The sequence below is a fragment of the Hyla sarda genome, chromosome 8 (assembly GCF_029499605.1).
Source record: "Hyla sarda isolate aHylSar1 chromosome 8, aHylSar1.hap1, whole genome shotgun sequence".
Lineage (NCBI taxonomy): Eukaryota > Metazoa > Chordata > Amphibia > Anura > Hylidae > Hyla > Hyla sarda.
The window spans coordinates 194,262,262-194,288,969 of record NC_079196.1 but is presented as its reverse complement, the minus strand read 5'-3'; the positions used below and the strand labels follow the sequence as shown (position 1 = coordinate 194,288,969).

The 26,708-nt window shown below is 44.8% G+C and overlaps 1 protein-coding gene across 1 annotated transcript; it reads left to right on the top strand.

Moving 5' to 3' along the window:
- On the top strand, positions 1–26,202 carry LOC130284636 (AN1-type zinc finger protein 2A-like). The gene is made up of 9 exons (XM_056535159.1): positions 1–215; positions 3,379–3,470; positions 3,774–3,868; positions 13,732–13,863; positions 16,986–17,137; positions 17,738–17,857; positions 19,671–19,731; positions 20,971–21,047; positions 23,526–26,202. Exons 2-9 carry the CDS (start codon positions 3,416–3,418, stop codon positions 23,563–23,565), a joined length of 732 nt encoding a protein of 243 aa, XP_056391134.1. The 5' UTR covers positions 1–215; positions 3,379–3,415; the 3' UTR covers positions 23,566–26,202.
- The last annotated feature ends 506 nt before the right edge of the window (positions 26,203–26,708 follow it).

Genomic DNA, 26,708 nt, shown 5'->3' with positions numbered 1-26,708 from the left:
TGTACAGGGGAGTGCGGCGTGACTCTGACGTCATCACCACGCGACCGAGAGCGATGACAGCGCAGTTACCCGGGAGAGCCTGTCTGGAACGTTCTGGGCCGGAGGGAGGAGAGGACCGGGGGTGACTCGGCAGTGCAGGCCCATGAGTCAGCATGAGGGACGGGTATATAACCGGCGGGGAAGGTCGGGGCTGGAAACAGCGGCACGGCAGAGAGGTAAGTGCTCAACAGGCAGCTGCCGGCGGCAGGGTTTGCTGGGATTTGTAGTTCAACAATACTTTTTGAATGATGCAGGAGTTATAATGGACTTATTAGGTGTTAAAATGCTCTGCCTGTCACAGCTGCCAGGAGGAGGGATGTGGGGTCCAGGATACCACAACAGTGTTTAAAGCCCAAATCTGGATTTGTGATCGTTCATAGTGACCTATTCACACCCATCATCATCATCAGCAATCCCATATAGTGCAACTTCTGTGTCATAGATCAGTGTCTCCAGCTGTGGCACTACAACTCCCAGCATGTGGGTGTCCATTCTTATGGAACCCATTGACCTCTTGTGGTGACTGTATTCATAAAAGAATAGTCCAGTGGTGTCCAAACTGTGCCTCTCTATATGTTAGAAAACTACAACTCCCAGCATGCACTGACAGTGAACAGAACCTGTTGACTTTTTTGGTTCCATCGGGTGTCAATATTTGTTTCATGGCGAGTCCAGTGGTATCCAAACTGGGGACCTCCAGCTGTTGCTGAACTAAAACTTCCAACATGCCCGGACAGTGAACGGCTGTCCATTCTTATAGATCAATGTTTCCCCACCAGGCTGCCTCCAGATGTTGTAAAACTACCAGCGGTCGGACCCCCCGCGATCAAACACTTATCCCCTATCTTGTAGATAGAGGATAAGTGTATATTGCGCTGCAGTTGTCCTTTAACCCCTTAACGACGCAGGACGTATATTTACGTCCTGCGCCGGCTCCCGCGATATGAAGCGGGATCGCGCCGCGATCCCGCATCATATCGCGTGGGTCCCGGCGCTAATCAACGGCCGGGACCCGCGGTTAATACCACACATCGCCGATCGTGGCGATGTGCGGTATTAACCCTTTAGAAGCGGCGGTCAAAGCTGACCGCCGCTTCTAAAGTGAAACTGAAAGTATCCCGGCTGCTCAGTCGGGCTGTTCGGGACCGCCGCGGTGAAATCGCGGCGTCCCGAACAGCTGATCGGACACCGGGAGGGCTCTTACCTGCCTCCTCGGTGTCCGATCGACGAATGACTGCTCTGTGCCTGAGATCCAGGCAGGAGCAGTCAAGCGCCGATAATGCTGATCACAGGCGTGTTAATACACGCCTGTGATCAGGATGAGAGATCAGTGTGTGCAGTGTTATAGGTCCCTATGGGACCTATAACACTGCTAAAAAAAAAGTGTTAATAAAGGTCATTTAACCCCTTCCCTAATAAAAGTTTGAATCACCCCCCTTTTCCCATAAAAAAAAATAAAAAATAAAACAGTGTAAAAAAAAAAAAAAAAAAAACATATGTGGTATCGCCGCGTGCGTAAATGTCCGAACTATAAAAATATATCATTAATTAAGCTGTACGGTCAATGGCGTACGCGCAAAAAAAATTCCATAGTCCAAAAATGCGTATTTTGGTAACTTTTTATAACATTAAAAAGTGATCAAAAAGTCAGATCAAAACAAAAATCATACCAATAAAAACTTCAGATCACGGCGCAAAAAATGAGTCCTCATACCGCCCCGTACGGGGAAAAATAAAAAAGTTATAGGGGTCAGAAGATGACATTTTTAAACGTATAAATTTTCCTGCATGTAGTTATGATTTTTTCCAGAAGTGCGACAAAATCAAACCTATATAAGTAGGGTATCATTTTAACCGTATGGACCTACAGAATAATGATAAGGTGTAATTTTTACCGAAATATGCACTGCGTAGAAACGGAAGCCCCCAAAAGTTACAAAATGGCGTTTTTTTTTTTGGATTTTGTCGCACAATGATTTTTTTTTCCGTTTCGCCGTGAATTTTTGGGTAAAATGACTAATGTCACTGCAAAGTAGAATTGGCGACGCAAAAAATAAGCCATAATATGGATTTTTAGGTGGAAAATTGAAAGGGTTATGATTTTTAAAAGGTAAGGAGGAAAAAACGAAAGTGCAAAAACGGAAAAACCCTGAGTCCTTAAGGGGTTAAGTTCACCCTGCAGAATTCCGCTCACGGAATTCCGCCCGTGGAATTCTGTGGGAATTCCGTAGTGTGAACATACCCTTAGGGTGCATGCACACCACGTTTTTGCTATACAGTTCCCGTATACAGTTTCAAGTTAAGAACCGTACGGAACTGTATAGAAAACCGTATGTATTGACTTAACATTGTAAACCGTGTGTCAAATGCATCATCCGGTGCATCATCCCGCCCCCTCAATGCAAGTCTATGGGAAGTGGCGTGATGGCCGTCGCTCCCCCTTCCCATAGACTGTCATTTTGGGGGAAGGCCGTGACATCACAAGGGAGCGGGGGCCTGAACACAGAAGACCACACACAGCGTAGTAACCCTACGTGGAGTAACCCTTTTTAAAGAAAACTGCCTTTGAAAATCCCACCACTAGGGGTCCCCATACCTCCTGGAACACTGATGAGTCCCACAGCCTCATGAACGTGTCCAAGGGTCATGGGCACAAGATGGGTGATTGACAAGGCTGCAGGAGGAACACAGAGTTTTATTAAAAACGTTCCTCCAGCTGTTGCAAAACTACAACTGCTAGCATGCCTGGACAGCCAAATGATGTCTGGGCATGCCGGAAATTGTAGTTTTGCAAAAGCTGTAGGCACAGAGCTGAAGGCAACACTTCTGCAAAAAATAGTTATCCAAACACGGTACCTCCAACTATTCTGAGACTACAAGTCCCAGCATTACAGGACTGGCAAAGAATGATAACGCATGAATGACATAGGAAGATGTAAGTTATATTCTCATCATATTGTCTTTGGTGGTAGAGTACAGCAGACAGACAATCTCCAATAATCATTGTGTGTCTGTGTGTGTGTACAGCATAAAACAAGAGAGAGAAAGGTTACATAGCAGGGCTTCCAAGAGCAGTGAGTGAGTAGAGTGAGGGAGAGGGGAAGAGTCATTACAGTGCAGGAAAGAGAGGGACAAGCCCCCTCCAGAAGACAGAATGAAATGGACACTGAGCAGTGTTAATATGCTAATTTTTTGTGAAACATTGGTGATAGATACATAAAAATGACACGCACATGATCATAATGAGGTACTGAGTAACATTGTTTTTTTTTTTTGTGTGGGATCTGACAGGTACGCTTTAATGAATAAAAAAAAAAAAATTCTTAATTATTTTTCCAGGATTTTCGCCCTTTGAAGAACTATCCGCCTCTTTACAATGGAGTTTCCGGATTTAGGAAAACATTGCTCCGAAGTCACCTGCAAACAACTAGGTATGGAGAAAATGGAGGCGCCGTCATGTGATAGACATTAGAAGTCATAAAAGCAGCAGCTTCTAAAAATGTACTAAAGCCTGAGGCAGCCCCTGGTTGTGTGTGAACTGTTACCAAGTGTGGATGTTTCCACTGGAGGTACATGTCATCTATTTGGGCTAAGCTTCAGTATAACTCATTGAGTCATACTCATTGTTGTTATTTCTGGGGTGTAGCACTTGGCCAGGGCATATTTTTCTGGGGGCCCCTGTCTTGTTATAGGTGGATAATGTAACTGTTGCCTCAACACATTTTTGTTTGCAGATTTCCTTCCAATGAAGTGTGATGCTTGTGAGGATGTTTTCTGCAAAGACCACATAACCTACAACCAACATAAGTGTTCTTCTGCTTACAAGAAGGTAAGAAATGATGCGTACGAGGATCGGCTGGTTCAGTACAGAATGCATGGACCTTATAACACTCCAGTCCATGGCTCTACACGTGGTGAAACTTCAACTACCAGCCTGGGATTTAGTAATTTCTCCCCAGCTGCAAAGCCAAAACCACTGCTTATGCCAGTGTTTTCCAACCAGGGTGCCTCCAGCTGTTGCAAAACTACAACGCCCAGCATGCCCGGACAGCGGCTGTCCGGGCATGCTGGGAGTTGAAGTTTTGCAACAGCTGGAGGCACCCTGGTTGGAAAACACTGGCCTATGGTATAGAATCTTTTTTTGTTGGTTATACCAGTCGGATCCCCCGTAATCAGACAGTTATCCTCTATTCTATGTATTGGGGATATGTATTATAACGGGTGTGGGCAAAAAAAAAAAAAAATTGTCCAAGGGACTAAAGCGGAACACAATCTACTTGTCCCTCAAGAAAATCCGCTTGTCCTGGTAGATAAAATAATTTCAACCAAAATAGTCTGATCCCCCCCACCCCACTAGACCACCAGGGATGGATATAAGATCCCTTTAGACACTGCTGTCAACTTAGACAGCGGTGATCTAATGGTTTAATAGCGGCCATGGCGATCGCAGCATGCCAGGCTATTAGCGGTGGGAGGGCTGTAGCTAGCACCTTTTACACCTGAGGCAAGCCCAGAAAATTCCTGGTTTTAAGGAATCCGTTTTTCATCAAAAACCTGATATGGGAACTGTATTGCAAAAACGTGATGTGAACCCAGCCTAAGCAAGAAAACCTTATTACTGTCCCTGGAGATAGATCATGCATTCCTTATGGATGCTCGGAGTGCATATTTGGACAGCAAAGGGTAACCTATGCACATGTTCCCTGATTTTCTTGCTTACTGGTATACTCTTTTATATTTTTGTCTCCATTATTATTTGGGGTATTATCATTAGGATAGGCTAACGGTATCAGATTGTTGGAGTCCTAACTCCCAACACTGATCAGTTGTTTGAAGGGGTTTGTACCACATCCACTCCATTGTTTACCAAGCCAAGTGTTATACGTTTAAAGGGGTACTCCGGTGGAATTTTTTCCCCCCATATACCCAGTCATTTAACCATACATACACACAGTCATATACACAGTCATGAGCCACCATCAAATTGACATTGACAAATTGACAAGTCCTCATTGTAAAAAAAAATCAATTTCAGTGAGGCTTGTGGGGTCAATTTGGATTCCTGGCAGGCCAACAAACCCAGGAATCAGTGGCTCATAATCATCCAGAACTGGGGTCCAGACAGGTCACCTATATGGGGGACAGGGGAAATTGTACTTGGGACAAGGTCACTAATTGAGGGACAGGAAAAATTATTGGATGTCAAGGCTGCTAATATGGGAACAGGAAAACTTGTGGGGGGGGGGGGGGGGGGAGGCAAGTTCGCTAGTTTGGGAGACCTCTACTGTAGCGTCTCCTTCTAGGCGGCTCATTACTGCATGACGATGAGGGGGAGGAGAAAAAAGAAAAGTGAGGTTATCCTCTTCTCCCTCACAACTCTTTTTCTTCAGAGGCAAGAATGGCCATAAATCACTAATTGAACTAAAAGAGGTAGGGTGGATAAAAATCACCCAAAAAGGGCTGTCCTTGTATGTTGGGAGTTGTAGTTGTGCAACAACTAAATGCACATTTTTTTAAATATTTTTTTTTCCCCTCTCAAACTAACCTCTTCCTGTCTATCATCCTCTGTCCCTACCTACCAATCACCGATTCAGACCTCTGGAAGATTCATGGGACCCGCTCTGCTCCCTGTCCGGACCGGGATGGGGCAGGCAGAGTGGATGCCTTGATTTTAAAACACCCACCTTCTCTGTGATTGGTTGGTCGGTCCCGACCAACCAATCACAGCGATCGGGAGGTGGCATTAGTGTCCCCTCAATACAGGAACTCAATGGTAATTGGTGCTGTCCCAGACACTCTCAAAGGAGACCACTTTCACAGGAGACCCGATTGGCCCGGAAAAGCCGCGATTCGACAGTCAGAATTGACTGGCCAGTCATGGCGATCACAATAAGGGGGAGGTTGTGCGAGGATGGCTGCCGTTAGATAATAGCAGCCAGCAAGGCCTGATCACCATGTCCGGTGACACGGTGGTCCCATAAATGTATGGCGATGTTCGCTAAGCTACTTGCTGCAGCGCTGTACATTTATGGTGCATGTCCTTAAGGGGTTAAACAAATCCCATGTCATCCACATTTTGATAACACTATTTTTACTTAGAGAAATATAATACATGGTGCAGCTTTTTGGTGTATGTGTAGACAGAAATTTCAGAAAATGTGACCTGCACAAAATTTATTACAGCTCTTTTACCTTTTAATAAATTTGGTCCTACACATTATCAGAACACAAATAAAAGGTGTAAAAAAATGCTTCACTTATACCTACAATGATAAATGTGGGCCAAAGAGCGTAACACGCAGGACAGAAAAAACCTCCAGAGGGGAGGAAACCTGTAGGGAATCCACGGCTACTGTATTACCCTTCCTCTGGGCATACTAAAGGAGGTTACCTCTATAACATGATGCAAGTGAGTGCATGGGGGGTGCAGGGCTGTGTCTTCATCTTCTTTGTAGGACCCCTGCAAAAGAAAAAATATTAACATGTTAATTTTAGAAATACCCATGAACTTACCAAGCACAAGGAACTGCAACAAAGACCTATTAGAATAGATTTACACTGACTTTCCCTGAAACCTTTTTCCACCCCAATGTTACACTTACCAGTTATGTGTGAGTCTAGTTCACCGGGATCCTACATTGTTGTCTTCTTCCTGTAAAATAGGAAATACAGGGTTAATAAAGGTATCACAAGATCCTGCAACATTCTGTGATATACAATATAAATGTATGCCCCCCCCTCGGATGCTGCTCCTGCCTCTGGGTCTTCTCCTCCTCCTCCTCCTCCTGTGATGAAGATTGATCAGGAGCAGTCATGCACAGCTATTCATGCTCAGTGCTGCCCTCTGGTGGATGATATCACACGTGACACACTATCTCCTCCTGGGAGTTCCCTTTGAGCAATGCTACGCTCTGATTGGCTGAAATCCATAAAAGCTTTTTACCATCATATTCTGCATGATGTTACCTGAGGGATTTTTCTATAAAGTATATAAAAATGGCGCCACTCTCTGATGGATGGAAACTCAAGGGAAAATCATGTCAGCTTTACTATCACTGTGTGGTGCGGTAAATGGGGGGGTATTTATGAAAAGTGGAGTAGGTGAACGTCTTTTTACTCCATTAATTCATGGTGGAAACTGTGTACCCGCACCTGTGTACCTGTGATAAATCTGGTGCTGATCTCATTTCTCACATCAGTACTCCACTTTGTATGGTGTTTTTGTGCGACTTTTTAATCCATGCGACAATTATGCGACTTTTTAATAACGCAGTTAGTTTGTAAGTGCTTTTTTTTTTATTTGGTGGGGATTAGCGCCCATTTTGGTGGGTTGCGCTAAAGTATGCTACTTTTTAAAAAAGACGCATTTTCATAAATCCCTGACCACTGCAATAAATCAACCAAAAACACGTCTACCACAGCAACCAACCAAAACACAGGTAAATGAAAAGTCGCAAAAAACACACGGCGCCAAAATATTGAAACAAATTTACCCAAGAAAACCAGGGTAAAATGCTTCATAAATACGAGTGATTAGCTACAGGGGCCATATTCAAATTGGCGATATTTTGAAAATTTATGGACGAATATTCGCCCTATGTTTGCGAAATTCACATATTCGCAGCACAGAGCACTGATCTATGTGCTCTGCGCTCAATTGATAAAGTCTGGTCCTGCCAGGCTTTATCATTCTGAGCACCGGAGCCGACACAGGACATGAGGTAAGCCCTCAGGTTACCTCAGTAGTAGCAGCGTGATAGCGGGGGGTGGCAATCCATCCGACTGGACCACCAGGGATGGAATAAAGGCACCTTTAGAAGCCGCGGTCAGCTTTGACAGTGGCGATCTAAAGGGTTAATAAATGGCCGCGGCGATCACCGCATGTCGGCTATTAACGCCGGCCCCCAGCTATCAGCTGAGTATGGAGGTACCCCATAAGTTGACCTGAAGTGCACTACAAGCAAACTACAATGCTCAGAAGAGAAGGAGTCATATTTGGCTTTTTGAGAGCAAATTTTGGTCGGGGGGCATGTCGCATTTAGGAAGCCCCTATGGTGCCAGAACAGCAAAAACCCTCCCACATGGCATACCATTTTGGAAACTAGACCCCTTGAGGAACGTAACAAGGAATAAAGTGAGCCTTAATACCCCACAGGGGTTTCACGACTTTTGCATATGTAAAAAAAAATAAATAAAATTTTTTCACTAAAATGTGTGTTTCCCCCCCAAATTTCACATTTTTGCAAGGGTTAATAGCAGAAAATACCCCCCAAAATTTGTAACCCCATTTCTTCTGAGTATGGAAATACCCCATGTGTGGACGTCAAGTGCCCTGCGGTCGAACTACAATGCTCAGAAGAGGAGGAGCGCCATTGAGCTTTTGAAGAGGGAATTTGTTTGGAATGGTAGTCAGGGGCCATGTGCGTTTACAAAGCCCCCCCGTGGTGCCAGAACAGTGGACCCCCGCACATGTGACCCCATTTTGGAAACTACACCCCTCACAGAATGTAATAAGGGGTGCAGTGAATATTTACACCCCACTGGCATTGACAGATCTTTGGAACAGTGGGCTGAGCAAATGAAAAATTTTCATTTTCACGGACCACTGTTCCAAAAATCTGTCAGACACCTGTAGGGCGTAAATGCTCACTGTACCCCTTATTACATTACGTGAGGGGTGCAGTTTCCAAAATGGGGTCACATGTGGGGGGTCCATTGTTCTGGCACTATGGGGGGCTTTGTAAACACACGTGGCCTTCAATTCCGGACACATTTTCTCTTCAAAATCCCAATGGTGCTCCTCTTCTGAGCATTGTAGTTTGCCCGCAGAGCACTTTACATCCACATATGGGGTATGTTCTTACTCAGAAGAAATGGGGTTACAAATTTCTGGGGGCTTTTTTCCTATTTCCCTTGTGAAAATGAGAAATTTAGGGTAACACCAGCATTTTAGTGAGAGAAAATTATTTTTTTTCATTTTCCCATCCAACTTTAACGAAAATTTGTCAAACACTTGTAGGGTGTTAAGGCTCACTATACCCCTTGTTACATTCCGTAAGGGGTGTAGTTTCCAAAATGGGGTCACATGTCGGTATTTCTTTTTTTGCGTTTATGTCAGAACCGCTGTAAAATCAGCCACCCCTGTGCAAATCACCAATTTAGGCCTCAAATGTACATAGTACATGCACTTTACACCACCATATGGGGTATTTCCGTACTCAGGAGAAATTGCGTTACAAATTTTGGGGGTCTTTTTTTCCTTTTACCTCTTGTGAAAATAAAAAGTAAAGGGCAACACCAGCATGTTAGTGTAAAAATTTTTTTTTTTTTTTTTTACACTAACAGGCTGGTGTAGACCCCAACTTTTCCTTTTCATAAGGGGTAAAAGGAGAAAAAGCCCCCCAAAATTAGTAGTGCAATTTCTCCCGAGTACGGAAATACCCCATATGTGGCCCTAAACTGTTTCCTTGAAATACGACAGGGCTCCGAATTGAGAGAGCGCCATGCGCATTTGAGGACTAAATTAGGGATTGCATAGGGGTGGACATAGGGGTATTCTACACCAGTGATTCTCAAACAGGGTGCCTCCAGCTGTTGCTAAACTGCCAGCATGCCTGGACAGTCAGTGGCTGTCCGGAAATTCTGAAAGTTGTTGTTTTGCAACAGCTGGAGGCTCCGTTTTGGAAATACTGCCGTACAACAATACTTTTTTTATTTTTATTGTGGGGGGGGGGGGGGGACAGTGTAAGGGGTGTATATGTTGTGTTTTACCCTTTATTATGTGGTAGTGTAGTGTAATGTTTTTAGGGTACATTCGCACTGGCGGGTTACGTGAGTTCCCCGCTTGGAGTTTGCGCTGCGGCGAATAATTTGCCGCAGCTCATACTTGAAGCAGATAACTTACTGTAAGCCTGCCCGTGTGAATGTACCCTGTACGTTCACATGGGGGGGGGGGGGGGGGGGGGCAAACCTCCAGCTGTTTCAAAACTACAACTCCCAGCATGTACTGACAGACCATGCAGGCTGGGAGTTGTACTTTTGCAACAGCTGGAGGCACACTGATTGGAAAACCTTCAGTTAGGTTCTGTTATCTAACTCAATATTTTCCAACCAGTGTGCCTCTAGCTGCTGCAAAACTACAACTCCCAGCATGTACTGATCACCGAAGGGCATGCTGGGAGATGTAGTTATGCAACAGCTGGAGGGATCGCAACTACAACTCCCAGCATGCTGGGATTTGCAGTTTTGCAACATCTGGAGAGCTACAGTATAGAGACCACTGCAAACTGTGGCCCTCCAGATGCTGCAAAACTACAACTCCTAGCATGCCCAAACAACTGTCTGGGCATGCTGGGAGTTGTAGTTTTGCAACATCTGGAGTGCTACAGTATAGAGACCACTATATAGTGGTCTCGGACTGCAGCCCTCCAGATGTTGCTAGGCAACTTACCGGCTTCCGTCGGATCTAGGGAGCCTGGACCGCCGATCTCCGACGCCGATCGTTGCCCGCAGCCTCCGCAGATTGGTAAGTGGATCTTCGGCGCCGGTCCCCGTCGTTTCCCCGTTCTGCCCGGCCTATTGTGGGTGGGCAGGACTGGGAAAACGAAAGTTAACCCCCCCGCCCCCGATCTGCTATTGGTGGTCGCGTCTAGACCACCAATAGCAGGGATAGGAGGGGTGGCACCTCTGCCACCTAACTCCTATCGCTTAAGGAGGATTATGGGTGTCTTAGACACAAGCGATCCCCCTTATATTCCGGGTCACCATAGACCCGTAATGACCCGGAATCGCGCAAATCGCAAGTGTGAATTCACTTGCGATTTGCGCCGATGTGGGGGGGGGGGGGTCTGATGACCCCCCTGGGCATTTGCGAAATTCACACGGACGTATGTGTACGTGCCTGGTCCTTAAGGGGTTAAAGGGGTACTCCGGTGAAAATTTTTTTTTTTTTTAATCAATTGGTGCCAGAAAGTTAAACAGATTAGTAAATTACTTCTATTAAAAAAATCTTAATCCTTCCTGTACTTACTAGCTCCTGAATACTACTGTGGAAATTATTTTCCGTTTGAAACACAGAGCTGTCTGCTGACATCATGAGCACAGTGCTCTCTGCTGACATCTCTGTCCATTTTAAGAACTGTCCAGAATAAAAGGAAATTCCCATAGAAAACATATGCTGTACTGGACAGTTCCTAAAATGGAAAGAGATGTCAGCAGAGAGCTCTGTGTTTCAAAAAGAAAAGAATTTCCGCTGTAGTATTCATCAGCTAATAAGTACAGGAAGGATTAAGATTTTTTAATAGAAGTCATTTGCAAATCTGTTTAACTTTCTGGCACCAGTTGATTTATAAAAAAAATAATAATAAAAAATGTCACTGGAGTACCCCTTTAACCCCTTAAGGACTCAGCCCATTTTGGCCTTAAGGACTCAGACAATAACATTTTTACGTTTTCATTTTTTCCTCCTTGCCTTCTAAAAATCATAACTCTTTTATATTTTCATCCACAGACTAGTATGAGGGCTTGTTTTTTGCGCGACCAGTTGTCCTTTGTAATGACATCACTCATTATATCATAAAATGTATGGCGCAACCAAAAAACACTATTTTTGTGGGGAAATTAAAACGAAAAACGCAATTTTGCTAATTTTGGAAGGTTTTGTTTTCACGCCGTACAATTTATGGTAAAAATGACATGTGTTCTTTATTCTGAGGGTCAATACGATTAAAATGATACCCATTATTATATACTTTTATATTATTGTTGCGCTTAAAAAAAATCACAAACTTTTTAACCAAATTAGTACGTTTATAATCCCTTTATTTTGATGACCTCTAACTTTTTTATTTTTCCGTATAAGCGGCGGTATGGAGGCTCATTTTTTGCGCCATGATCTGTACTTTTTTTTGATACCACATTTGCATATAAAAAACTTTTAATACATTTTTTATAATTTTTTTTTTAATAAAATGTATTAAAAAAGTAGGAATTTTGGACTTTTTAAAAAAATTTTTCGTTCACGCCGTTCACCGTACGGGATCATTAACATTTTATTTTAATAGTTCGGACACTTACGCACGCGGCGATACCAAATATGTCTATAAAAAATGTTTTTTACGCTTTTTGGGGGTAAAATAGGAAAAAACGGACGTTTTACTTTTTTATTGGGGGAGGGGATTTTTCACTTTTTTTTTACCTTTACTTTTACATTTTTTTACATTCTTTTTTACACTTGAATAGTCCCCATAGGGGACTATTCATAGCAATACCATGATTGCTAATACTGATCTGTTCTATGTATAGGACATAGAACAGATCAGTATTATCGGTCATCTTCTGCTCTGGTCTGCTCGATCACAGACCAGAGCAGGAGACGCTGGGAGCCGCACGGAGGAAGGAGAGGGGACCTCCGTGCGGCGTTATGAATGATCGGATCCCCGCAGCAGCGCTGCGGGCGATCCGATCGTTCATTTAAATCGCGAACTGCCACAGATGCCGGGATCTGTATTGATCCCGGCACCTGAGGGGTTAATGGCGGACGCCCGCGAGATCGCGGGCATCGGCCATTGCCGGCGGGTCCCTGGCTGCGATCAGCAGCCGGGATCAGCCGCGCATGACACGGGCATCGCTCCGATGCCCGCGGTTATGCTTAGGACGTAAATGTACGTCCTGGTGCGTTAAGTACCACCTCACCAGGACGTACATTTACGTCCTGCGTCCTTAAGGGGTTAAGGGGTTAAAGAGGTTAATGGAAGTTTCAGAAACAGTGAAGCTCCCAGTGTTGTGCTATTTTTGCTGCTCCCAATAATGTCAATGGGAGTTTTTGATTGTCTTTCCGAACCCCTTCAGCACCACAGCCAGGCTTTAGGGAGCGAAATGCAGCAAGGTTAAAGGGGTACTCCGCCCCTGGCATCTTATCCCCTATCCTTTGGATAGGGGATAAGATGTCAGATCGCCACGGTCCCGCTGCTGGGGACCCCGGGGATCGCCGCTGCGGCACCCCGCCATCATTACTGCACAGAGCGAGATCGCTCTGCACGTAATGACGGGCGATACAGGGGACGGAGCAGCGTGACGTCATGGCTCCGCCCCTCATTACATCACGGTCCGTACCCTTAATGCAAGTCTATGGCAGGGGGCGTGATGACTGCCACGCCCCCTCCCATAGTCTTGTATTGACGGGGGCGGGCCGTGACATAACGATGCTCCGGCCCCTGTATTGCCCATCATTACATGCAGAGCGATCTCGCTCTGCGCAGTAATGATAGCGGGGTGCTGCAGCGGTGATCCCTGTGGTCCCCAGCAGCGGGACCCCGGCGATCTGACATATTATCCCCTATCCTTTGGATAGGGGATAATATGTATAGGGGCGGAGTACCCCTTTAAGATGAGAAAAATCCCCCAAGTCCCTATAGGGCAGTGTTTCCCAACCAGGGTGCCTCCGGCTGTAGCAAAACTACAACACCCAGCATGCCCGAACAGCCGTTGGCTGTCCGGGCATGCTGGGAGTTGTAGTTTTGCAACAGCCAGAGGCACCCTGGTTGGGAAACACTGCCCTATAGGGTTAATAGATAGTAATGCAAACCACTCTGGTTTCTTTATGTCTGAACCCCAGACATGTCTGACCAGACTGTTTTCTCTAGAAATGTGTTGACGTGTCCACTGTATTTACTTCATTTTTTGTTCTTTCAGGATGTGCAAGTCCCTGTTTGTCCACTGTGTGGCACTGCAGTACCTGTAAAAAGAGGAGAACTGGCAGACATTGCTGTTGGGCAGCACATTGACAGAAACTGCAGTAATGATCATTCTAAGCGGAAGCAGAAGGTAATGTTATTTCTCCACTATTCACCTAATATTTCATTCATATAGAGGGACATTTATCAATCTTTGCTTATGTATTCCTTTTTTTTTTTTTTTTTAGTACTTTTTTTTCTTTTTGCTTATGTGTGACTTATTTATCAACTGGTTTCAGCCTGTTAATTTTCTTTCATGTACTGTATTTATCGGCGTACTTTTTAGGCTAAAATTTTTAGCCTAAAGTCTACCTGGGTGTTATACGCTGATAAGCCGCTGCAGTTCAATGATTTAAAGTGGGTGCTTTAAATCAATGAACTGCAGCGGCTTTGCAGGTGCGGAGACCGTCAGCGCTGACGGCTTCTCTGCCCCTGCCGGCCCTTCTCTCCCCCTGGCTATCAGCGCCGCTGCCCGTTCTCTCCCCCTGGCTATCGGCGCCGCTACCCGTTCTCTCCCCCTGACTATCGGCGCCGATAGCCAGGGAGAGAGAAGCGGCGCCGGCAATGGGGCAGCGGCGCCGACAGCCAGGGGGAGAGAACGGGCTATGCGCTGCACGGCGCAGCGCAAAGACGTCACTCTTCATTGCGCCGCGCCGTGCATAGCAACGACGCATGGGACGCACACCGGAGGCCTGAAGCAGCGCGGACCCGACCCCGGCAACAGGTAATTATGCAACCGGGGATGGGGGGAGGCAGCGGCGCCGGCAATGGGTGCCGCTGCCCCTTCTCTCCCCCTGGCTGTCGGCGCCGCTTCTCTCCCCCTGGCTATCGGCACCGATAGTCAGGGGGAGAGAACGGGCAGCGGCGCAGATAGCCTGCGGGAGGGAAGGGCCGGCAGCAGGGCTCTAGACCCCCAGGAAAGGCAGGGGGAGAGAAGCGGGGAGCGACTGCCTTTCTCCCGCTGCCTTTCCTGGGGGTGTATCGGGGTGGGTATGCACGCACGCACCCTCATTTTACCTTGGATATTTGGGTAAAAAACTTTTTTACCCAAATATCCTTGATAATATGAGGGTGCATATTATAGGCCGGTGCGTGGTATACCCCGATAAATACGGTAAGCAATTTTTTATTTATTTTTTATTTGGTAAGTAGCTTTTTCTGCTCCATGTTTGAGCTGGAGTAAATTTAGTCAATTTTTAACCTTGTTGCGACTTTGTTTTGCGCAGTTGCGACTGTCGCAGTTAATAAATACCAGACTACCCGTAGTCCATTTTAAAATTATTACTTCGTAGTTAAGTTTTGGAAAACTTGTTTTTCTCGATTTCCATTCAAAATGTCGCACGAAAAATTGCGTAGTCGCAGGTTTTTAGTAACATTTTTTTTTTAACTAAATCGCTTGATAAATGCCTGTCATAGTCCTTTATATAGTGGCTGACTTTAAATGGGGACTCTCATTAAAACAAATTTTTGCTATTGCACTCCTTTATGGTAAATAGAAAACTTAGACTTAAAATATTTTTTTATGTTTTATTTGTGCTTAAAAAAGCTCAAGAGCACATTTTCCCCCATCTCATACACAGACTTAGGACCGAAGCCCAAACACAGAAAGTGCAGTCTGGAGTGCTGAGGGGGTGGGGGTTGGGTGATGTGTCCAACCAACAGTATATGGCTATGATTGGATGAGGCTGGACCCCCCCCCCCCCTCAGCACTCCAGGCTGCACTTCCTGTGTGTGAATGAGATGGGGGAAAATGTGCTCTTGAGCTTTTTTAAGCACAAATAAAACTTCATTTTTTTAAACAAAGTATATTAGAAATATTTTTTATTTACCATAAGGAGTCCAATAGCAAAAATTTATTTTAATGAGTTACCCTTTAAGTTACTTCTTACTATACTCGCTGGCATGGTGTATATGTCTACATATAATGTGTTTCATTATGTCAATATTTCCCAACCTGTGGTTCTCCAGCTGTTGCAGAGCTAAAACACCCAGCATGCCTGTTTCCCCAAGGCTGTCAAAGCATGCTGGGGCTGTAGTTTTGCAACAGCTGGATAGCCACAGGTTGGGGAACACTGCCTTTTGTATGAACAGTAAAACATGGAGGTTAAAGGAACATGCACTGTTAGGCCAAGTGCAGGTAAAGGGGTGAAGCACGACACACGGAATCTTTTGGTGCTTATATATATATATATATATATATATATATATATATATATATATATATATATTTATTTATTTTAAATTATTATTATTATTTTATTATATTTATTATTATATTACTATATATAATTTTTTTTTTTTTTTTATTCTGTATGCTCCACATGAAGTTCTTTTATTTTTGAATGTCCTTTCTGTCTGACCACAGTGCTCTCTGCTGACACCTCTGTCCATTTTAGGAACTGTCCAGAGCAGGATAGGTTTGCTATGGGGATTTGCTCCTACTTGGGACAGTTCCTAAAATGGACAGAGGTGTCAGCAGAGAGCACTGTGGTCAGACAGAAAGGAAATTCAAAAAGAACTTCCTGTTGATCATAACAGCAGCTGATAAGTACTGGAAGGATTAATATTTTTTAATAGAAGTAATTTACAAATCTGTTTAACTTTCTGGCACCAGTTGATTAAAAAAAAAAAAAAAAAAAAGGTTTCCAGTGGAGTATCTCTTTAATACTGGTTTTTCCCAACTTTCCTAAAGACCTAATAATGTACAAGTCTACCTATACAAAACAATCCAGTTATGACATTGTTCACATGCTATGTCACCTTTTTTTTTTTTTTTCCATAACTGCAGCAATCTCAAAAACATGTGAACACGACCTTAGGATACCGATGTTTAAAGGAGTATTCCGGGTTGAGAAAAGTTATCTCCTATCCTAACGCCCCCTCAATACATCTCAATGGAAGAACTGGAGAGCTGCATTTGGCAGTCTCCGCCTTGCCATAGAAGTGTATTGAGGGGGGCGTGTTGGCAGCGGCGTCATGCGGTGGTCGAAACGTGCTATTTCAGCAAAGAGCCGAGGGCCCCGTACGGGAGATCACATGGGGGCCCCAATCGTCAGACCCCCCTGCAATCTGAAACTTATCCCCTATCCTCAGGATAGTGGATATGTTTTCACAACCCGGAGTACTCCTTTTAAAAAGAGACTTTGTTACCATGTATACATATGATCTATATAACACAAATAACATGTATATTTTATTTATTATATTTTTAAGATTTTCACAAATCGATGCTGTAAACCAGGATGTAAGAGGAAGGAACTGATGAAGATCGAATGTGACCGGTGTCATAGTAACTTCTGCCTATCCCACAGACATCCATTGGATCATGACTGCACATCGAAAGGGCAGCCGCTGTCTAAAGCTGGGTAAGTTCATACACACATACAGTATATACTCGAGTATAAGCCAACCCGAATTTCACCCCAAAAACCCAGGAAAAGTTATTGACTCGACTCCGGGCATGCTGGGAGTTGTAGTTTTGAAACCTCTGGAGGTCCGCAGGTTGAAGACCACTGTGGCCTTTGTCATCATCCAGACCCCCCTTTTAGTGTTCTACTCCCCTCCCCTCAGTGGGAAGAAAGGGCAGCTGGTCCGGGCCACCTATGCTGCAGGGACCGTCCGGTGGGGAGGGTTAGTCGTTCCGCGCTGTCCATTTTCACCGGGAGGCCCTCTTCTCCACGCTCCAGCCCCGGACTAGTGACGTTGCCTTGACGACGACACACAGGGACGTTCATGCGTGTCCCTGTTCGTCGTCGTCAAGGCAACATCACTATTGACAGAGGATTGACAGGCGGAGAGTTCCCTCGAGTATAAGCCGAGGGGGGCGTTTTCAGCACGAAAAATCGTGCTGAAAAACTTGGCTTATACTCGAGTATATACGGTAGTTCCCAGAGTGGGTAGAGTCCCGAGTGTCAATCATCCTCACACTATGACAGCAGTTTCAGCATGTGTTTCCTCTTTTACAGATATGCTGCTTTGATAAGATCTCAGAAGACTTCAGAACAAAATAAAACAGCCATTAATTCTCATGTGAAGCCGCAGCAGGTGAAGCAGTCGTCCGGATGCTGCGGAGCTTTATGTGAAAGGTAGTGAACTGCGGCTAAAGTACCTTTAATGTTATCTTCGCATTTATTTCTGGCCCCACTGTACGTCCGCTTAAAGCTAGGATATGCCATCCCTTTGTGATCAGTGGGGTCCAATACCGATGCTAAAATGAAGTCAAGGGAGTGAGCCTGTGCTGCCGATCCTTGCTCAGTACGTGCGTGGGTTTGTCACTGCGCAGGGAAAAAACCGTGACCAAACCGCAGTGTACAATCAAAGGGGAAATCATTTAATGATAAAGTGTGACTCACCGCATTGTACTAATTCAGTGTGCGTGTGGTTTAATATTTACCGCCCATTTGTTCACAATAGAAGAAAAAGACAGGAGAGATTTGTAGAAAGTAGCGGAAGGTCTCTTCTCTAGTGAATATTCCGTACATATAGTCCTCTGAACCAAGCACCGAGGCAGCCTTTCCCTGGTGTCCTTCCATGCCATGGCAGGTATAGTCGCGCTTCCTTTTCTTTAAAGGGGTTTTCTGATTACTAGGTGTCCAATCTCTGAGACCCCCACTTATCATGAGAGCGACTGTCCTAAGTTTGAATGGAGTAGTGCTTGACTAGGAGTGCTGCCATTCCTTTAGTTCTATAGAAGTGACAAAGGCAGCCAAATGCAGACCTTAACAAGGTTTGGTAGCATTCAGACAGGGAACCTGCACCCCCATTTTTCTCATCTGTGGGGACCTCAGAGTTTGGACACTCAGCGATCAGACACATCATGTAGATGGGTGATGAGTGGTGTTACTGGGGATTTATCAGGGGTTAGTAATAGATATAGTGTATAGTTCGGTGTTTCCCAACTAGGGTGCCTTTTGCAACAGCTGGAGGCACCCTGGTTGGGAAACACTGGTATAGTCAGTCATCTATTTTTTTTCCCCCTTTTATAGAGTACCTACCACCATCTCAACTTTTTTAAATTGCCCTCCTCATCACCTGGTTCTCGCCGTTTTCTTTTTTAATTTTAGTCCAGCATTTCATGTATAAACTGCTTCCAAACCCTGATCACTACCTGTGAGCTTTCCTGGGCTGAAGGGGGGCATGATGGCAGCTGAAGCCTGCCGAGTCACACTTCCACCCTTCCCTGTTCTATGCTGCGCTCGGGCTCCGGAGCACACATAGAACAGGCAGAATCATGGCAGACAGGCTGTCATCCCCCTCCTCCTTGTTATGCAGATCATAAAGAGAGGAGGGAGATCGGAGCAGTCATGCCTGCCGTGCACAGCCAGCGGGCAGCATGTAATCACCGCCGGGGGGGTTAGGGGACAAGAGATGCGGTCGGGCACAGCGGGCTCACCTGCAATCATGGGAGGGGGGTGGCGGAAGCTTGTCATCACAGGCAGCTATAGCACACACTGGATTCCATGTGGGAGGCCCCGCAGCCGTCCGGCCTGCTATATATATATATATATTCACCTTCGCTGTTCCCCGCAGCTACCATGCTGTTGGTTGTTTACTGGTTACTGGCTTATTTCCGGTTCCAGTGACCTCCACAACCATGCAGGATTATCCCCTTGGCTGACCCCTTTAAATGACATATTATGTATATATTTCAAAAGGAAATATTCCGCTTGAGCTTGATTTTCTTAGTAGTGCATAATGGATGACATAGGGGAGCATTAGCTTATAAGCGTTCTCTAGGAGCCAATGCAGCAGTCAAAATAAAATTGCAAAAAATCTCAGCAATTCTCCTATGTTTGAAGAACACAATGTAATGTCTTAAATTGTTAGTACCCATACAAGTCTTCATAAAACCCTGCTTACACGTGCTTTCTTTTTTTTTTTTTTCTTTTTTCCCCCCAGTAAAGCTTCAATGGCTGCTGGAGCCCAAGCTGTATCTGATTTTGGCCTGCACAATGGATTGGTAGGCTGTCATACATATTGTATTTACTTTCTGCTTAAAGGGATTGTCCAGTGAAAGACAACTTATCCCCTATCCACATGATAGGGGATAAGTGTCTGATCGTTGTGACCCCCCGGAATCTCCTGAACAGGACCCCGGCTCTCTGAGAGGAGTGTGTGCTGGAGCCGTAATGCGCTCAATTCATTCTCCATGGGAGCGCCAAAGAGACCCAAGTGCTGTACTCGGGCATCTCCACCTATTCCCTAGTAATGAAAGGAGCGCGTGCCACCTGCAACACGTAATCCTTTCAGATAGCCAGGGTCTCGTTGTGAGAACGCGGGGGCAACCGCAGGTATCCAAACAACACCCTGTAGAAGTTGTCTTTCATTGGACAACCCTCTTAAACCCTATTTAGTTTAGTATATTATTTATAATGAAAGTTTAAATTTGTTATTGTAACAGATTATAATTCTATTTGCCTTTCTTATAAAACTGGGTTCTAATAAAACATTTAAAAAAAATAAAAAATCATAAATTGGCTAAAAAACAACAATAAAAACAGGAGTGTGAGAATAAGAACATAGCCCAGTGTTTTCCAACCAGGGAGCCTCCAACTGTATGTATATATATTATATTATTACAGTATATTATATATTTTTTTATCAACTGGTGCCAGTAAGTTAAACAGCTTTGTAAATTACTTATATTAAAAAAATATTTTTGTCCTTCCAGTACTTCTTAGCAGTTGTATGCTACAGAGGAAATTCTTTTATTTTTAAATTTATTTTTTGTCTTGTCCACAGTGCTCTCTGGACAGTTCCAGATATGGGTATCAGGTGTCCGCAGAGTAGGAGAAAATCCCCATAGCAAACCTATGCTGCTCTGGGCAGTTCCTGACACGGACAGAGGTGTCAGCAGAGAGCACTGTGGACAAGACAAAAAAAAGAGAGAAAAAAATTATAATAATTTCTTCTGTAGCATACAGCTGCTAATAAGTACTGGAAGGATTAAGATTTTTAAATAGAAGTCATTTACAAATCTGTTTAACTTTCTGGTACCAGTTCATTTAAAAAAAAAAAAAAAAAAAAAGTTTTCCACCGGAGTACCCCTTTTAGTCATGTATGTGCACTAATACTTGGCTGGAGGGATCAGGTCAGCATAAAAGGAAAATATATATATCCATGATATCGGTGGAATAACAATGCATTGCTAAATCTTGGCAACTAACATGTAAAATGGACTTCTTTTTTATTTTTCTAGAGTGAGGAAGAAGCTCTGCAGAGGGCGCTGGAGCTGTCACTGCTGGAAGCTGGAATAAACAGCCTGCTGACTCTCAGGTAAGTGGCATTGTAAGAACTATGGTGCCTCATCATTCTCTTCCCATTGAAGGGATTGTAAAGCACTAAATTAGGATGCAGGAGGCTGTCCGCAAGGCTGTAGCCTTAGGAAATGGTTAAATATTTTTTTTGTGTGCAGTATAATTCCCACAAAATCTAAAAGCTCTGCACCATTTTATCAGAATATAGCAAAGACGTCAATGCCACACTAGTAAGTAGGGCAGTGTTTCCGAACTAGTGTGCCTCCAGCTGTTGCAAAACTACAACTCCCACCATGCCCGGACAGCCAACTGCTATGCTAGACGTCAATGCTGTATTAGCGAGTTAGGCTGTGTTTCCCAACTAGGGTGTCTCCATGGCTGTGAAAGACATCAATGCTGCATTAGGGATTAGGGTAGTGTTTCCCAACCAGGGTGCCTCCAGCTGTTGCAAAACTACAACTCCCAGCATGCCCGGACAGCCTTCGAGTTACGCTACCATTGATTTAAATGGGTCCACAGACAGTCTGCAATAGTGTCAGATGTGGGGACTGTCCACGGACCCATTCAAATGAATGGTAGCGTAACTCACAGCGGGAAACCCACTACTAGTTACTAGTGTGTGAACGAACCCTTAGGCAGCTCTTTGTAGCTCAGAGCAAATGTAACAATGAAATGGTATTACCATCAATGCTACATTAGTGATTAGGGTAGTGTTTCACAACCAGGGTGCCTCCAGCTGTTGCAAAACTACAACTCCCAGCATGCCCAGACAGCCTACGGCTGTCTGGGCATGCTGGGAGTTGTAGTTTTGCAACAGCTGGAGGCACCCTGGTTGGGAAACACGGGTGACGGTAGTACCATTTCATTGTTGCGTTTGCTCTGAGCTACAAAGAGTTGCCTAAGGGTGCGTTCACACGCTAGTAACTAGCAGCGGGTTTCCCTCCCGCTGTGATTTACGCTACCATTCATTTGAATGGGTCCGTGGACAGTCCGCAAATCTGACACTGTTGCGGACTGTCTGGACCCATTTAAATCAACGGTAGCGTAACTCCCAGCGGGCAACCCGCTGCTAGTAATAGCTCTATGTCCAAACACTGAATAAGGGTGCGTTCACATGCTAAGGGCAGTTCCCGTGTATGTTACACAGACGGGGATTTACATCTTTAGAAGCGGTGACACACTTGACTAATTTGGCAGGCACTAGGACCGCTCGGAAAAGTGCCGTCTCATAAATGGCAATGCATTTCCTCGCGGAATCCGCAGAAAGAATAGTCATGTCTATTCTCTCTGCAGACGCTGGAATCAGAGGTCACATGGCCGAAACATCTGACACGGAAATTCTGCCATGTGAACAGTGCAGCAGAATTCCATTGAAATCAATGGGACTCTGCTGCTGCCGAACGTCCAAGTCGAATATTCGGTGTGGACATTCCGGACAAATTCCGCCGTGTGAACATACCCTAAAAAAAAAAAAGAAGAAAAAAAAGAATATGAGGGTCCTATAAAGGCTGCATACAGTAACACAGTACGGCATTGTATCTTTATGCTGGAGTTATCCATTGTTGCTCTTCAGGCTGTGTCGGGAGGCTACCTCAATGGGTTACAGAAGTTGTATACTAGGGATCGAGCGATATCGATTTTTATTTTTTTATTTTTTTTTAGGGCCGATACTCTTTGGAGGTTAGAGCTGATAACTTATACCGATATTCCGGTATAAGTTATCGGCTATTTATCCACCCCGGCGACACCGCTGCAGATCATTGATTTAAAGTGGGTGCTTTAAATCAATGAACTGCAGCGGCTTTTGCGGTGCCAGAGACCGCCGCCACCACCTGCTTCTCTCCTTCTGAGTCCTATAACCGTGACCGAAAGCCACCGCGCTGCACCGCCCCGGCCAGAGACCGCTGCTGCCCCATTACCTCCCCCATTCCCGGTTTTATAATTACCTGTTCCCGGGGTCCGCGGTCCGCGCTACTTCTGGCTGCAGTGGCGTCCACCTGAGCTGTCACTGTGCGCACTGATGGTGACGTCGCGTTGAGGACTTCACTCGTCATTGCGCAGCGCACAGCGTAAGGACGCGGCAGGAGCCAGAAGTAGCGCTGGCCATGGGAACAGGTAATTATAAAACCGGGGATGGGGGAAGCAATGGGGCGGAGGTGGCGATGGTCTCTGGCCGGGGTGGGGTGCTGCGCGGTGGGGGTCGGTGCGGGGCATTATCGGCAAGGTAATTGCCGATACCGAAAACGTCCAAAATAGTGAATATCAGCCGATAATATTGGCCAAACCGATAATCGGTCGATCCCTATTGTATACTCTCTTTTTATAACTCTCCAGCAGGAACTATAGAACTCTCACCAGAGCTCCCACAATGCATTTTACCGAGCAGGACAAATAATGCAAAATATTCACAAATTTACTCAACTTATGTTAATTGGAACTGTACACTTCTCTATTGAGGTAAATGTAACCCTCGTTTGTAAATTATTTATTTTTGCAGACCTCCAACCAACAACACGATTAAGACGAGCGGTCAGTGAAAGCTTCATTCCTGTGCTGATGACCAATTGGCTGTAGATGAAGCTTGGAAACCCATCCAATGACCTTTTATAATGACAGAACTTTTTAAAGGTATCTAAAATACAGGAGCGGGACCTCACGTCTGTGTTCACCCTTGGAGTTTTCAGAACAGTAAATGAGGGCACCATTATCCCCGTCTGTCTTTTCTATGACATGAAGACCATGGACCTATTCTCAATAGTGATTGTTCACTTTATATACTTTTCTACTTGCATTAAAAACAGCTTTTATGTTCTTTAATGAATTTTTTGTTTTTAAATAAATGTGATAAAATCTCGTTGCCCCTCGGCTACTGCTACTGGATCCAATCAGTATGCAGTTGTATATGGCTCCTATGAGGATCTGTATACTGTTAGAAGTATCACACTTTCCTAGAGGTAGCGGAAGGTCACGTACATGAATTGTATTTTACAATATATGAAGAAAAGCTTTGAAAATTTTGATTTCTTTTTCTCCCTTTAGAGAGATAGAAATAGTTAAATTATAGCCTAGAGCAATTGGTTGGGTGGACTATATACTGCGTGTGGCATCCAGCTGAAAAGGACATTTTGGAGGAGCCTTGTCTATCAGCCAATGTGTATAGCTAAGCACATTCTAGTAATCCTAAATGGCTAGAACAGTGTTTCCCAACCAGGGGGCCTCCAGCTGTTGCAAAACTACAACTCCAGCAGGCCCGGACAGCCTTTGGCTGTCTGGGCCTGCTGGGAGTTGTAGTTTTGCAACAGCTGGAGGCACCCTGGTTGGGAAACACTGGGCTACAAGCAACTGAAGGACAGATTAGTTTGCAATGCTTATTCCACATGTCTGTTTCAGCTGAATGCCAGGCACAGCATTTCTCCCTCTAAACACATGTTCTGGGAGGGGTTTAGTTGAAGCTATATTTTATTTAACCCTTTTTAGACATAAATATCTATCTATCTTTATTTTTTTGAGCAGTGTATTTAAGGGAACACTAAGATAACAAATCCTAGATCTGAATGAATGAATGAACTAATCGTATGAAATACTTTCTTCTTTACATAGTTGAATGTGCTGAAAACAAAATCACACAAAAATTATCAATGGAAATCAAATGTATCAACCCATGGAGGTCTGGATATGGGGTCACACTCAAAATCAAAGTGGAAAACCCCACTACAGGCTGATCCAACTTTATGTAATGTCCTTAAAACAAGTCACAATGAGGCTCAGTAGTGTGTGTGGCCTCCACGTGCCCGTATGACCTCCCTACCATGCCTGGGCATGCTCCTGATGAGGTGGCGGATGGTCTCCTGAGGGATGTCCTCCCAGACCTGGACTAAAGCATCCGCCAACTCCTGGACAGTCTGTGGATGGAGCGAGACATGATGTCCCAGATGTGCTCAATCGGATTCATGTCTGGGGAACTGGCGGGCCAGTCCATAGCATCAATGCCTTCCTCTTGTAGGAACTGCTGACACACTCCAGCCACATGAGGTCTAGCATTGTCTTGCATTAGGAGGAACCCAGGGCCAATCGCACCAGCATATGGTCTCACAAGGGGTCTGAGAATCTCATCTGGGTACCTAATGGCAGTCAGACTACTTCTGGCAAGCACATGGAGGGCTGTGCGGCCCCCCAAAGAAATGCCACCCCACACCATTACTGACCCACTGCCAAACCGGTCATGCTGGAGGATGTTGCAGGCAGCAGAAAGTTCTCCACGGCGTCTACAGACTCTGTCACGTCAGATGTGCTCAGTGTGAACCTGCTTTCATCTGTGAAGAGCACAGGGCGCCAGTGGTGAATTTGCCAATCTTGGTGTTCTCTGGCAAATGCCAAGCGTCCTGCACGGTGTTAGGCTGTAAGCACAACCCCCACCTGTGGACGTCGGGCCCTCATAACACCCTCATGGAGTCTGTTTCTGACCATTTGAGTGGACACATGCACATTTGTGGCCTGCTTGAGGTCATTTTGCTGGGCTCTGGCAGTGCTCCTCCTGCTCCTCCTTGCACAAAGGCGGAGGTAGCGGTCCTGCTGCTGGGTTGTTGCCTCCTACGGCATCTCTTGATGTACTGGCCTGTCTCCTGGTAGCGCCTCCATGCTCTGGACACTATGCTGACAGACACCGCAAACCTTCTTGCCACAGCTCCCATTGATGTGCCATCCTGGATGAGCTGAACTACCTGAGCCACTTGTGTAAATTGTAGACTCCGTCTCATGCTACCACTAGAAGGAAAGCACCGCCAGCATTCCAAAGTGACCAAAACATCAACCAGGAAGCATAGGAACTGAGAAGTGGTCTGTGGTCACCATCTGCAGAACCACTCCTTTATTTGGGGTGTCTTGCTAATTGCCTATAATTTCCACCTGTTGTCTGTTCCATTTGCACAACAGCATGTGAAATTGATTGTCAATCAGTGTTCTTCCTGAGTGGACAGTGTGATTTCACAGAAATGTTATTGACTTGGAGTTACATTGTGTTTAAGTGTTCCCTTTATTTTTCATGAGCAGTGTGCATCTGTGTCTAATGAGTATAATTAAAAAATTACTCCACTGAATGATATATTTGCTATTTATCATGTTGTATGTATTTCTTAATATACCCTATGGGCTGTACCAATCAATAATTTTAATTTTTTAGTGACTTGTTCTTTTCTCATATGTATAATAACTTGTGATAATCGTGTTGTTCAGTCTTCAGGCATATACTTCAGTGCCCTAACTTATGTTTATTGTCCTTAAAATTCCCTACACCTTTGAAAGGAATATAAGATGTAAGTGTAATTCCACTTATGTGACCGTTCCAAAGCATATAAAATATACAAATATATATAATGTGAGGGGTGGACTCACTTATGGGAGATACTGTATATAATGTGAGGGGTGGAGTCACTTATGGGAGATACTGTATATAATGTGAGGGGTGGACTCACTTATGGTATATACTGTATATATAATGTGAGGGGTGGACTCACTTATGGGAGATACTGTATATAATGTGAGGGGTGGACTCACTTATGGGAGATACTGTATATATATTGTGAGGGGTGGACTCACTTATGGGAGATACTGTATATATAATGTGAGGGGTGGACTCACTTATTGGAGATACTGTGTATATAATGTGAGGGGTGGACTCACT

Excerpts from the sequence above, each read along its gene's own strand:
- LOC130284636 (XM_056535159.1), top strand. The coding sequence starts at position 3,416 with ATGGAGTTTCCGGATTTAGGAAAACATTGCTCCGAAGTCACCTGCAAA. Across the intron at positions 3,471-3,773 it reads AGTCACCTGCAAACAACTAG|ATTTCCTTCCAATGAAGTGT; the intron begins GTATGGAGAAAA and ends TTTTGTTTGCAG. Across the intron at positions 13,864-16,985 it reads ATTCTAAGCGGAAGCAGAAG|ATTTTCACAAATCGATGCTG; the intron begins GTAATGTTATTT and ends TATATTTTTAAG.